Source organism: Euwallacea similis, chromosome 26 (assembly GCF_039881205.1).
Source record: "Euwallacea similis isolate ESF13 chromosome 26, ESF131.1, whole genome shotgun sequence".
In the NCBI taxonomy this organism is placed as follows: Eukaryota; Metazoa; Arthropoda; class Insecta; order Coleoptera; family Curculionidae; genus Euwallacea; species Euwallacea similis.
In genome coordinates this window covers 2,622,312-2,637,486 of record NC_089634.1, presented here as the reverse complement: position 1 = coordinate 2,637,486, position 15,175 = coordinate 2,622,312, and the positions used below count along the sequence as shown (strand labels likewise).

At 39.6% G+C, this 15,175-nt stretch overlaps 2 protein-coding genes across 2 annotated transcripts; both read right to left on the bottom strand.

Moving 5' to 3' along the window:
• Positions 1-212: 212 nt before the first annotated feature.
• LOC136417153 (uncharacterized) lies at positions 213-1,692 on the bottom strand. Its single transcript, XM_066402695.1, has 3 exons — positions 1,638-1,692; positions 1,019-1,585; positions 213-847 (listed from the first exon to the last, which is right to left on the bottom strand). Exons 1-3 carry the CDS (start codon positions 1,690-1,692, stop codon positions 213-215), a joined length of 1,257 nt encoding a protein of 418 aa, XP_066258792.1.
• A 176-nt stretch (positions 1,693-1,868) lies between these two features.
• LOC136417152 (uncharacterized) lies at positions 1,869-5,390 on the bottom strand. The gene has a single exon (XM_066402694.1). It carries the CDS (start codon positions 5,388-5,390, stop codon positions 1,869-1,871), a length of 3,522 nt encoding a protein of 1,173 aa, XP_066258791.1.
• Positions 5,391-15,175: the final 9,785 nt, after the last annotated feature.

Sequence of the window (15,175 nt, the reverse complement as noted above, 5' to 3'; positions counted from 1 at the left end):
CGGCAAAGGTCCAATTTAGAAAGCTTCCTTTGACCAGTAACGTATTTCCCAGCCATAAAGAGCCCTTCCATATGGCCTGATGGGTACGATGGTCTGGCGCCCAGATGGAATCCTTCAAATACGTATCGATGCCCATGGGCGTAACTTAAGGGATAAAAATACAAAACAAATTAACTAAGCAAACTACGCCAAGAAACAATAACCTAAAGTCCTTAACATGCCCCCCGTCTTGAAGCGCTTGGAGCGTCTTCAACGACAGTCTCTACCGGCAAGGGACATATCTTACTAAACGAGCGCTTCACCAGACCACTGGAAGTTCTTATGGTAGCTACACGGTTCACTCCGTCCCGGCCAGGATGCACTGCTACAATTCGTCCCATGCGCCATTTTGAGGGAGGAAAGTTGTCTTCCTTGACGAGTACAAGCACTCCTTCTTGGACATCTTGCTGCTGCGTTTTCCATTTCACCCTCTGCTGAAGTTCGCTGATGTATTCCTTGCTCCATTGCTTCCAAAAGTGCTGCTTGATTAATTGGATTCTTTGGAATACAGACAGCCGATTTGCAGGAACATGTTGCAGGTCTGGGTCGGGCAGCTCCGTGGTGCTTCTTCCAATCAAGAAGTGAGCGGGTGATAAGGGAGTTAGGTCATTGGGATCTTGAGACATGGGAGAAAGAGGACGGGAATTGAGAATCGCTTCGATTTGTGCTAATAAAGTGATCAATTGTTCAAACGTTAAGTTGGCATTTCCCGCCACTCTCTTTAGGTGGTGTTTTACCGATTTGACACCAGCCTCCCAAAGACCTCCGAAGTGAGGTGATTGGGCGGGTATGAAGTACCACTGCACACCTTCTCGAGCACATGAATCGACTAAATTGCGAGATTATTTAATTAAGAAACTGCCGAGCTCTGACAGTTCCCGATTGGCACCAACGAAATTTGTGCCATTATCCGAGTAAACGTGACTAGGCCGTCCACGCCGAGCCACAAACCGACGAAAAGCGAGCAAAAACGACTCACTACTGAGATCAGACACTAATTCCAAATGCAGAGCCTTCGTTGCAAAGCATATAAAGACGCTTACGTAGCACTTGGACAACCTCGAGCCGCGACCCTTTTTATCCCTAATATGGAGCGGACCCATGTAGTCAACTCCTACCACCGAAAATACGCGTCCAACAGTTAAGCGTTCTTGTGGAAGGTCACCCATGATAGGCACTAAACATTGAGGATTAAATCGCGAACAAGCAATGCAATTTCTAACAGTAGCCCTTATAAGGTTACGAGACGCGACAATCCAAAATTTCTCCCTTATGGACGAGAACAGTAGTTGAGGACCGGCGTGCATTAACCTTTTATGCTCATACTCGCATAACATCCGCGACAATCGATGTTTGGGAGAGAGAAGCATAGGATGCTTCTTATCAAAATGATAAGGCGAGTTTCGCAGCCTTCCTCCTACTCTCATTACGCCCTCCCTGTCCACGAACGGACTCAAACTCAGTAGTTTACTTTTTGGGCTCAAGGCGATCCCCCCGGTGAGACGATCATATTCATCCGGAAAACTGTCCCTTTGAGCAATCCTAACTAAAGTTTTAGTAGCATCATTTAGCTCTAAGCTCGATAATGAGCCACTCACGACGTCCCGTTTCAGCGACCTCGAACGACAATTGAGAATAAAACGAAGCACGCATGCTGTGATTCGAATCAACCGATTAAAATCTGAGTAACGTTCAAAGAGATAATCCCCCGCGGACACGAGCGCGAAGACACCCTTCGAAACACGCACCTCCGGTACCTCCTTAGGTCCTTCAAAAGTATTTGGCCAATGACGTTCCTCAGAAAGAAGAAAGGAAGGGCCATTCCACCATCAAAGGCTCACTTCGACGAGTTTGTTGGGAAATACCCCCCTCGACAATAGGTCCGCAGGATTTTCTTTCGTGGGAACGTGTCGCCATTCATATTCCCCTGCAAGCGATTGAATCTCCGATACCCGAGAGCTGACAAAGATTTTTAGACTACTGGGGGACATCTTTAACCAACTCAAGACTATAGACGAATCCGACCAACATACACACCTATCAAATTGCAATCTGGCGGAAGCCCTTATTTTGCTCATTAGCCGGGCCATGGCTAATGCACCGCACAGTTCTAAACGAGGAACGGTCAGGGATTTTAACGGACTCACCTTGCTTTTGGCGCACAATAGCCTCACTGCTATGTCGCCGTTTCTATCGACAGATCTGACGTAAACAGCGCTACCATAAGCTGCCTCGCTGGCGTCAGAAAAACCATGCAACTCATGGCGTACAGCATCCAAGCATGCGATGTGGCGATAAATATTAATTTTATTAAGACTTGGTAGCTCACTACGAAACTTAACCCAAGCCGTATACAAATGGGCAGGGACCGACTCATCCCACGACAACTTTTCCAACCAAAGTTTCTGAATGAAGATCTTTGCGACAATTATCGACGGAGACAGCAGACCCAAAGGATCAAAGACTTGCGAAATGCTGGATAAGATGGTGCGCTTAGTCACCTTTATTCCTCCCTCAGACAGACGAATTTTGTACGACAGAATGTCCGACGAATACTGCCATGTCAACCCTAAAATCTTAGCCCTATCATCGCCATTGAAGTCTAGCACCTGGAAGTCCTCGCCTCCTTGACTTACGGAGCACAAAATTGCAGGTTCGTTGGAAATCCATTTTCTCAACTTGAATCCACCGCCCGACAATGCGGCCGAAACCCTACTACAAACGCTGACTCCTTCCTCAATCGAATTTACTGAGTGAAGGAAGTCATCGACATAAAACGACGATTTTATTATAGATGCTACATCGAGTTCGCACTCCTCGGCTATTTGATGAAGACACCTCACGGCCAGGAAACTGGCGCTAGTTTGACCGTACGTTACTGTGTTTAATTCGAAAGCCTCGACAGGGGCTGAGGGCGATTCCCTCCAAAGAATTCTTTGCAACGCTCGTTGCTTAGGCTCAACTAATACTTGCCTATACATCTTGGCGATATCCGCCGATACTACAAAACGAAATTCACGAAAACGAATCAAAATGTCGAACAAATCGGGCTGGATGACAGGACCAACCATTTGCAACTCATTAAGGGATTTGCCTGTTGAAGAAAGCATGCTACAATCGAATACAACCCTTAATTTAGTATTGCAGCTTTCCAATTTGATCACAGGATTATGAGGCATGTAGTAGACGACACTATCATCCTCATCAAGCACTCGAGACATGTGCCCCAGGCTCAAATATTCACGAATGAATTTGCAATATTCCTCCTTCATCCCTTGATCCTTACTGAGCTTACGCTCTAACGACAAAAACCTTTGGAGAGCCTTCTCCTTCGAATTACCTAGCTCAGTGACAGGATGCTTGAAGGGGATAGCAACAACGAAACGACCGTCGGACGAACGCCTATGCGTTCTTTGGAAATGCTCCTCACATGAAAGCTCCTCAGCCGACCAGGCCTTGGTCTCAGCAAAGTTCTCTTCAACTTCCCAAAACCTTTTCAAGTCAAATTCGATTTCACGGCCACCATGCCTCGAATTGACGCTCAAGTTACAGACTGTGCTGCAGATGCCAGCCTGCATCATCGCTCCGGAGACGACCCAGCCGAACCTAGTTTTTTGCAGGATGGGGCTATTCGGACCAAGACTAATTTGACCAACACACAACAATCTATAAAACAATTCGCTACCTATTAAAAGGTCTATGGGACCAGGCCTATTGAATTCTGGATCCGCCAATGTAATGTTTGAAGGAATGTTTAATCGACTGATATCCACAACGGCACCAGGAATGAATCCGGTAATCCTGGGCAAGACTAAACATTTCAAAGAAGCTTGGTAACCCCTGCGTCGGGCACACACCTCGACGTTGCAACTGTGTGTTATTTCCGACGCCTTTAAACCCAATCCTCCGACTAGCATTTCAAATTTGTCCATCTTTATCTTTAGCCTTTTACACAGCGAAGAACTAATGAAATTCGACTGACTTCCCGAATCCAAAAGCGCGCGTACTTTCAAGCACGCTCCCCTGGCACTGCGAACCTCTACCAAAGCTGTAGACAGAAAGACATGGTTTTCCGAACTTAGTGCAGACAACGAAACCCTATGTTCCAAATTCTCCTCCGAATGGGAGATCGCCTCTTGCCCCCTGCTAGATTCAAAGTGCAACAATGTGTGGTGCTTAGTCGTACACTTGGCACAATGCTTTGCGCGACAATCCTTTCCGAAATGCCCTAGCTTTAAACAATTCAAACACAATTTGAGTTGTTTGGCTTTGTTAAATCTTTCGCTGGGAGGCATAGCCAGAAACCTTTGACAATTAACTAGTAAGTGATTTGCTTTACACACTACGCACTTCAAATCGCTTCCCACGAAAGTTTTAACACTTGCCCTATTGTGTTTGAATCCCGCATTTTTCTCTGTCTTAGTGCTGCCCCTTTGACGCTCGATTGCGGCTAGCATGTCTGCCCTATTTTTTAGGAACTCTCGCAAGGATTCCCACGAGGGAACCTCTTTCTTGTTGCCCTTCGCCTCTTCCCAATGCCTTTCCGTTACTCGATCCAGCTTGCTACCTACGAGACAGGCTATCAAATCACTCCAGTGTTCAGTTTTTTGACCCAACGCCGATAACGTCCTTAGATTTTTCCCTACGTTATCAATTAGGACCCTCAGTTTATGAGCCGATTCCCTGTCTACCGATTCTATCTCGAGTAACGCCTTCATGTGCATATGTACAAGTACTCGCGTGTTATTGTATCGCTCGCTTAAGGTTGTCCATGCGACATCATAGTTATTATCCGTGAATTCCAGAGTTTCTAGAACCTGAGATGCCACACCTTGCAACGACGCCCGCAAGTAATGGAATTTTTGAATTTTATTTAACGAGTGGTTATTGTGTATCAAGCTTACATAGGTATCCCGAAAACCTAGCCAATCTTTATAATCACCAGAAAAGGTGGGTAACGAAATAACTGGCAACTTGACGCCTGCTAAGGGACTAGGAGGCATCGATTCATTTGCATTGCTGACTTTTGCCGATCTATCAGCCTTACTAAATTTGTTTAATAAACCTTTGCCTGCAGCCTTTAGGTCACAGAAGCGTCTTTCAAATTCATCCCGTTCATTTAATTCTTCATCATAGTCAGTAGCGTGTAGCTCCAACTCACTTTGGGCTGCATCAAACTTATCGAAAATATCGTCTAATCTATTGAGTCTTTCTACTAGGTGATCAGTTTCATTACTATTTAATTCATTATCCAAATCAAAGCTTTCGATAAATCTGTCAAACATAGTAAGTTGGGCCTTGCATGTCCTCCTAGCCACGTTTAACTTTCTAAGTTCCTCTGCGGATGCCATAGTCTCAACAAATTAAATGTATTCAACTATAAATTACTATGAGCACCAATACAAATGACTACGGGTTGCAATTTGTGGCCGATTCAAGACTTTACAAATATGCAGCTATGATAATTGTGATACACAAAATATTATTTGATCGATAAGAGTAGCACAAACGAAACAATAAGGATAAAGAAATAAGGATAAAGGACTTACCCACTTCCCAAACAAAACTCCCTAGCTTCCACGATGATCCAAGCACACCAAGCTTTTCTTCTTACTTAGCCACGACGACGAATGATTTTCTTGTTCTGGCACGTATAGCGACTTCTACCAACGCCTACAGAACGATCTTTTGGTTTTGCACGTGAACGACTTTTATCACGACACAAACGACGAACAATTTTCTTGTTCTGGCACGTGTAGCGATTTCTACCAACGCCTACAAAACAACTTCTAGCACGATATAAACGACGAACGATTTTCCACGAGCCCGAATCCGGCTCGAAGGACCAAAATGTTGAGGTTCCTTCGATAAACGAAAACCACGAAAACAACAATTTGGTTTACGAAAGTGGACTGTATTAAATTTCACTTATATAAATAATGTTAAAGTATTGGTCTAAGTATGAAATGGGAGTTTGCTTAGTTGGGAAGTTTACGAATTACGTTTACGATCACATGTCTAGAGCGAGCACTGGTCAAAGAGAGCAAAATTACTGCGATCATCCCTTAAGTACTAAACCCGAGGAACTCCACCCAGGGTCGCACCAATACCAGACGCCATTGCGGGCAATGGTTGCGCCTAAGGTCATAAAATCGCCGCCATCTGGCAAATACCTATACAAGTCGCTTTCATTGAAGTATTGCGATCCGCCGAATTGCGGATCGCGGCAAAGGTCCAATTTAGAAAGCTTCCTTTGACTAGTAGCGTATTTCCCAGCCATAAAGAGCCCTTCGATATGGCCTGATGGGTACGATGGTCTGGCGCCCAGATGGAATCCTTCAAATACGTATCGATGCCCATGGGCGTAACTTAAGGGATAAAAATACAAAACAAATTAACTAAGCAAACTACGCCAAGAAACAATAACCTAAAGTCCTTAACACGCGACGTATTACTATATCATGGATTATGGTTATATTATTTATTAGTTTAAATGTTCAAAGTGAGTTTAAGAAACTGATGTTACGCCCATGGACAACCCCAGCCATTGGGTAATACTGTTGGAATTCCCAGCGCTTAACACCCATCTTCGGCTGAGGGAAGTTACTTTATGATTGGCATTTCCAGCACTATTCTTTGTCGGACCAACATTGCGAATCTAAATCAAAGGTACCGCCAAACGAATACAATGGCTGGGCTCCAATAAAAGCCCAGCGACCATACCTCTAAGTGCTACGCTTTGACGCGACAAGGTAGTCTAGAGACGCTAATGGGGCTTTATCGGGAGTACGTCTATGGGTGTTACACTTCCGTATCAATATTTAAGGAGGGTGCGAAACTGAAGAAGCTCTCTTTTCTCGCTACTTCATCACGGACTCGTACGCGCTAGATTCTCGTCAACATTCTTTAAATAAGGTATTTCTCGATATTGTATAGTCGTTAATGTTACCAATAAACCTTTGTTAAGTTAAGAAGGTTTAGTTTCTTTTATACGCGAAAACAGTGTCTCTGAGACTGCGAACTCAGGGTGGTCCTTCATAATCGATCAATCCAGTCCACGATTTACGTAGTTCACGGTTATCGTATCGAAAGGGGTAAATCGACCCAACCACGTACACGCGTCAAATTTGGACCAAACAGTAAGGGCTCCTGTTTGAATTACAAAATATAGAGAAAAATTGAATATTTCACTACCTTCTGAACCAACCATAACGAGATGGAGAACTTGGTTAGAAGCAGATTTATTTTATTCCAATTATTTCAATGAAATCCAAGAAGTATGTTTTTTATTAATCTTAGTGAAATAAATAATTTATTATCAGCAGGTTTTGGACTCATTTGATCCAAATGACGTAACTTCAATCAAATCAGCGCAAGAAGCATTGCAAAATCAGAATACTTTGGTCTAATTCATATATTAAGACTTATTTTTACGTGTTCTCTGAAATTTAAAAAAAATCGAAAAAAAAGGTAATCTCCTAGTCCATTCTTTAAAATTAATCGCAGACGTTAAGAAGTCGCTGGATAAAATACCAGGAGCTATCAGAAACGATTTTATGCTAAAATTTAATACAGTTTAGCAACGAAATCCTCCTTTCCATATCATTTCAAAAATTAGTCTAACATGACGATGACGAAAAACTTAATGAAGTCTTAAACCTTGAAGTCGAATCTTGTTTCTGAAGCAAATATAAATATTGTCCAATCACTTCCTGTGACATGGAACGGTCATTTTCAGCGTATAAGCTCATTTCAAGTGACAAACGTCATCATTTTACTGTGAAAAACTTAGAAAAAACGTTCGTAGTTTATTGCAATTTAAATTATAATAGCGATAATGATAATACTATATAATTTCCAAAAGTACAATAAAATATTTATATTTTTCTATAAATGTGTATTTCTTTTGTTTTATTGTAATTTGTAAAAATTAACTGTAGATGTAGGTGTTATAATGGGCATATTTTTTTCATATTTTATGCAATTTCGATATGTTCATCTTAATCAAATACAAGTTTTCTGAAACATCTAGAAATGAAGTATCAGTTGGATACTAAGCGAAATGCAAATTTGCATAAAAATCCGCAGTCTAGTAATGAGGCAAGGTGCAAAGTAGGAAGAAGGAGGTGTAAATAGTTTAGGAGGTCTCTGTCAGTAGAAAGAAGGGAGGAGAAAATGGGCAGGCAGGTCTTTAAAAATAATGGGTGAAGACGGGGAGGATAGGTGAAGGATGGGAGTTGGGGAATAAAAATGACTTAAGTTTTGAAATGGGCAAAGGGTTGAGTGATATGAGGATGCGATTGCAATAATAAAGAATAGGAACCTGAGAATGAAGAGGGATAAGTGCCTATGAGTGAACAAGGAAAGGAATGAGGGATAGGAGTCTGCGAATGAAATGATGGATGAAAGAAGTTTATGAATTCAGAGATGATGGATGGTAACTTACAAATTATACATGAAGGTGATAAGGGATAGGAGTTTGTGAGTGAAGTGATGAAGGATAGGAGTATTGTAAGTGGAGAGAGTCTTTGAGATGATTGGAAGTGAGGGGTACCAGAGGAGTGAGAGAAGTTTTATAGAACAATAGAATTAGGAATGGAATGTTACCCTCCCCCCCATAATGTAATGCCTGATGGCTCCAGGGTCAAGAGAAGAGGGTTTTAATAGGCATCGCCTTCAGGGACGAATCTCACATAATCCGTTCGCCAGAACACCAGACCGGGTATCTTCAGAAGATTTTTCTCCTCTATAAAACAAAAAAAAAACATACTGATTGGATATAACACCATCCTACCGTCTTACACACGTTTTATAACGCATCACTATACATACCCAACATCTTGAGTGTGAATACTTGTAGTTCTAGTACATCCTGTATATATTTAGCTTTTAAAGTATACTATACTAAGCGTTAATTTGTAAATAAAATACTTTTAAGTTTGAAAAATTCAGAGGCAGATCACTCTTTTCATACCTCTGAAGCACTTGTTGCACACTATAACTAATTATAGATAGATTTACTTCACAGTTCCTAGCAGCTTCACGCTACCTGCGACTATCTTTTATATCCGGCACAATTCATGTCGCAATGATAAGATTTATAGAAATTTTAACGAAAGGGCAAAATGATAGTCATAATGAAACCAGTCGTAGAATTTACGATATACATATAAAGATACACAACAAAAAATGTTGATAACGCATTTCAAGAATTTTGGAATGAGGCCGATTTGTTTATCGAACGCTCGTCAAAATATGTGATTATTGTTTAATATCGTTTTAGATTTCGATGAGAAGCCATTCTAAATTGGAAAATTGGCCCCATAAATTTGTTTGTACAAGCTTTGAGAAATGTTTCAAGTGACTCTAATTTTATGCTCGAAAGCATATTATCAGTGCATTTAATTCTTTAGTATTACATGTATGAATGCTCAAAACTCTTATTTAGCTGAGCTAATAGCAGTGTTACCTGAGTCATATAGCTTATGCTGCCCTATCTAATAGCTTTGTTAACATAAACCATTGGGCTCTCTATCGAACCCATTAAGGATCCAGCGATAACTAATAATATAAAGGCCACCCTTAAATAGTCAAGGAGATCATTCTTCTCTATAATTTTCTGTTAAGCAGTTATGCTGTAAGTTTGAACACTTTGTATCCTTTCTTAGAATAATAAAGTAGTTGTTTAAAAAAAAACTAAATTCTTAAGAAAGAAAACTGTTTAGGCCAGGGTCTCTTAGAGTCTGCCTAACAGTAGTGACTACCTCAATAGATACCCACGGAGTAATCCACTTATGCTGGTTGGGTTTTTCGAAGGACCAGACGGTCTACCGTCATTTAGAGGAAGTAGGTTTTATGGGTTTTCAGTTCACAAAACATACTGTTGCACAATTAATCATTTAATACACTACTATCTTGTATAAATTCACAATCGCCGATACAGTCGAAGGCACCGTGTACGCGAGATCTGAGGGCTAGGTTGAGAATACGCGAAATTGCTAGAGCTGTTTGCTTTAGTGTACATGTATAGAGTTTGGAGTGATTGAGCAGCGACCAATAGACCCTGAGTTATGAGAGTAACCACGAAGTAGCGAGAGAGAGATAGAGATTGAGAGATTGAGATACTTTTTCTCAATCGGGAGTCCAATTGCACTCTTCGAGGTCTTTTTTCGTACTACTCGTGTCGCCCTCGAGGCGTCTGCCCACTTCCCCACTTCTTAGGGCTACAAGAACTGGTGGGAGAGATGCTACTTTTTTGACCTATTCTGAATTATATCAATGCCGCCACCCTCTAATTTGGGTGCCGCATTGTGCAATATTTACGCCGGGGAATTCCTGATGGTTTATTGGAGGTCGGTGTGGTTCCAATTCTGGGCTACAACCCCGAGCCGCAAAAAACCAGATGGGCGGAACGCATAGCTCCCATCTTAATTCGGCACGTAACGGTGGCTCGAGGATGTCTATTTTATTGGGGCGCAACAACGATTGGAGGCCCAACGGTTTTCAACCGTTTTATGTTGGGAAATTCCAACAAAAACATAATTCCTGTTATAAGACGTCACACAAGACAAGAGAACATTGAAGAATATCATAACGCAACATACCGCTATAAGGTGAAGAATACAGGGGAAAAACCAGATTTCTCACATTTTTACCGCCCTTGAGATTTTAACGCCATCTTGTAAGCAAATGATAGCGTCATTCGATCCGCTATCAAAAAGGATAAAAATATACTTGGTCGCCAAGTCATTGCAACTATTTTATTTGCCGTACAGAGGAAAATCCAGCTATGTCCAATATCAATAGAGTATTAAAGTAATTCTAAGCAACTTCTTCAAATAATATTTTGCATAATAGAAAATAAGAAATAGAGTTAATTTATTTGTAAATGAAAACGATGTTTTGAAAGATTCTGAGATCCCTGTATCAGAAAATCATTTTTTCTTAGGATGAAAGGTTTTTTGGAACAAACAAAAAATTTTATGAACAGTGACTTTTTGTCGAAAAATGCAAAATATGGCCCATTTGTGATATAGGCAACCCCATCTGAGGACATTCGGTATGTAGAGATTCATGTTGTAATTTTATAATTAATAGTTTAACATAAATAGCTGACACGAGTGTTTATTATTATTTATGAGAATTTTTTGTGCGATTTGAATTGTTTTGGTTAATACAATTTTGTTAGAGACTTACAAAAATGAGTAAAAGTAATGATAACGTTTCCTCTTAGGAATTTACCGTGAGAAAGCCGGCACTTGCACGACTAATAAATGTTGCGACAAAAATGAGAGTTCAATTCTATAAGGCCGGTTCGGACTGTAAATGCAAACGATTAAGATGTTTTTGACAGATTTCAGAAGATAAAAGAAAAGCTATAAGAAGACAGATAATAACATGTTGAGTAGAAATGAGCAACATTTTTTACTTAAAACTGTTATTAACAATTCATATTTCTTGAAAATGCAGGAGTGAAGAAATTTCTGCTTCTCTCCATGACTATTCCAATGGTTTAAGGGTACTAGAAATCAGGAAAAATGTCGCTGTGAAAGTTCCAATGTTTTTTCAATTAAAATTTTTGCTGCCGTACATGACATTATCAGTTTAAACATTGAGTATACAGGGTTGCTCATTAGTACGTCCAAGTGCGATATCTCAGTAAATATAAGTTTTAGAAGGAAATGTGTCTCAGTAAAATTTTTGGGCAATGAAAGGTACGTATTTTAAAATTATTTTCAAATGTACAGGGTCTGTCATAAAAGTGTGGTAGTACCAAATTATGTTTTTTTAAATGGAACCCCCCCAATTTTTTTGCCATTTTCGGATTTATCGTCAAATTTTAAGGCTAGATTATGAAATAGGTCTTATATAAAAAAATTACCATTTTCGAATTATTTGTGAAAATTCGAAAATTTTGATAGCTGCAAGGTCTCACGGAAATCAGTGCTGTTCCCTAACTGTTGCGAATTTTGGAATCGATCTTATGAGGCTCCAAGGAGGCCTAATAAGCTACGTTTTGACCTGTTTTAGTTTAAAAAAAGTTTTCCATAATCCTGGAAATAGGCCTCCGAAGTTGCATGACTTCAATCCTCAATAACTTGCTTATTTCAAATGGAATGCCCTACTTTTCTCGACGGCATCGTGTTCAGAATCCAAAAACCTACAACTTTTGTTAACATTACCCTATTCCTAAACCCAACCGTTTCCGAGCTGTCGAAAATTACCCCTTTTTTACATCTAAATTTGTATTTGAAAAGTCGCATCGGTTACGTCACCATATGCAAATGTTGTGCGATGTCCGGTAACGTCCAGTATCATTTTTTAAATTTTGATCAAGTTAACCAGCTACATGTTGTCATGGAAATAAAAACAAATGCTTTGTTTATGTCTATTGATGTCTGTGTTTTCTTTCTAAAATCTCATAAAAGTCGAAGATATTTGTAAGTTACAATTATTTTTACATTGTTTGTTATTTGTTTCGTTTTTTCAATCCACATATTTTTTAAATTTGTTTTACATAATTTTTTAAGTTGTTCATTTTTATCCACTTGGTGAGTAGTTATGTTAAGAACTTTAGGTTATTGTTTCTTGCCGTAGTTTGCTTAGTTAATTTATTTGTACTTTCATCCCTTAAGTTACGCCCATGTGTATCGATATGTATTTGAAGGATTCCATCTGGGCGCCAGACAACCGTACCCATCAGGCCGTTTAGGACTCTTTATGGCTGGGAAATACGCTGCTCGTCAAAGGGAGCTTTTTAAATTGGACCATTGCCGCGATCCGCAGTTCGGCGGATCTGCAATACTTCAATGAAAGCGACTTGTATAGGTATTTGCCAGATGGCGGCGATTTGTGACCTTAGGCGCAACCATTGCCCGTAAGGGCTTCTAGTATTGGTGCGCCCCTAGTTGGAGTTCCTCGGGTTTAGTACTTAAGGGATGATCGCAGAAATTTTGCTCTCTTTTGACCAGTGCTCGCTCTAGACATGTGATCGTAAACATAGTTCGTAATCTTCCCAACTAACCAAACTCCCACTTCATACTTAGACCAACACTTTGCCATTATTTATATAAGTGAAATTTAATACAGTCCACTTTTGTAAACCAAATTGTTGTTTTCGTGGTTTTCGTTTATCGAAGGAACCTTAACAAGTTACGTAGATTTTTGCACATTTCCTTCTTGTTTTCATATTAAGGTTTGTAGTTCACTAAATACGTATGAATTTTGAAAAGACGGAACTGATTGACATGATATTTGTTATGGGATTTGGTGATCAAAATTGTTTGCTAACTTAGAGGATGTATGCTCAAAATATCCTGATAGAAAGTAACCCTCGGTTAGTAGTTTAGAAAAACTGAAGGAAAGATTTATTAGAACAGGCAATGCGAATTATGAAAAATGTGAAAGGACTAAGAGAAAAGCGACGAAGATCAATTGAATGTTTTGCTGTCTGTAATTTCGGAGCGTTCTACCAGTTCAACAACAATCTCCAAGGAAACCAATGTTCCTTTATCTACCGTTAGTAAAATTTTAAAGAGAAACAAGTCTCATGACTACAGTATATCCTTCCATCAAGAATTATTGGAGGAGCCTGATTTGTAGATTAAAAGAACATTTTATCAGTGGGGGGTTAGAAATGGAAAGGACAATACCTAACTTTTTCCTAAAACTATTATTTTCCAACGAATCAACTTTCACTTAGAATAGTCCAAACCGTCATAATCTCCATTATTATGCAATGGAAAACCCAAGAATAATAAGATCAGTGAATACGTAGCGGTAGTGGACTGTAAATGTTTGGGGTGGTATTATGGGCGATTTTATAATTGGGCCAAATTTTTTTAACGGACATTTAAACGGTGTTGAATATTTGCGTTTTTTTGCAAAATGACTTGCCCTAACTTTTGCAAAATATTCCTCTAGTATTAAGGGAAAATATGTGGCTACAGCGTGACGGTGTTCCAGCGCACTTTGCGGTAGATGTGAAAGAGTACTTAAATCAAGAATTTGAAGGTAAATGGATAGGTACCGGCGGACTCGTTTTTTGACCACCAAAATCGCCAGACTTAACAAAAATAGATTTTTTTCTATGGAGACATATAAAAAAGTTGTGTAGCAGCAGGCAGGAGCAAACTGCTCCGACAACTGCAGAAGATATGAAACAACGCATAATTCATGCGTTTAGAAATACTGTAAACATTGAGATGTTACGAGAAGTAAATAGGTCTTTTCTGGCAAAGCTTCAACTGGTTTCTGATCGAAATGGAGGACAGTTTGAAAATTTATTGTAGATACAAATAATGTTGTGAAAATAAATAATAATAATTTGTTGTAAATAATATAAAAATAATAATACAGTTATTGAAACTCATGGAAAACGTCGAAATGACTGAACGTGACCGGACATCGCGTAACATTTGCGTATAGTGACGTAACCGATGCAACTTTTCAAATACAAATTTAGATATCCAAAAGGGGCAATTTTCGGCAGCTCAGAAACGGTTGGGTTTAAGGATAGGGTAATGTTAACAAAAGTTGTAGGTTTTTGGATTTTCTCACGATGCCGTCGAGAAAAGTAGGGCATTCCATTTGAAATAAGCAAGTTATTGAGGATTGAAGTCATGCAACTTCGGAGGCCTATTTCGAGGGTTATGGAAAACTTTTTTTAAACTAAAACAGGTCAAAATGTAGCTTATTAGGTTCCCTTGGAGCTTCATAAGATCGATTCCAAAATTCGCAACAGTTAGGGAACAGCACTGATTTCCGTGAGACCTTGCAGCTATAAAAATTTTCGACTTTTCACAAATAACTCGAAAATGGTAAATTTTTTATATAAGACCTATTTCATAATCTAGCCTTAAAATTTGACGATAAATCCGAAAATGGCAAAAAAATTGAGGGGGTTCCATTTAAAAAAACATAATTTGGTACTACCACACTTTTATGACAGACCCTGTACATTTGAAAATAATTTAAAAATACGTACCTTTTATTGCCCAAAAACTTTACTAAGACACATTTTCTTCTAAAACTTATATTTACTGAGATATCGCACTTGAACGCATTAATGAGCAACCCTATGAAAGAATTCAATAGTCTCAATATTCAGTTAAACCTTATTTGTTCGTCTAATTGT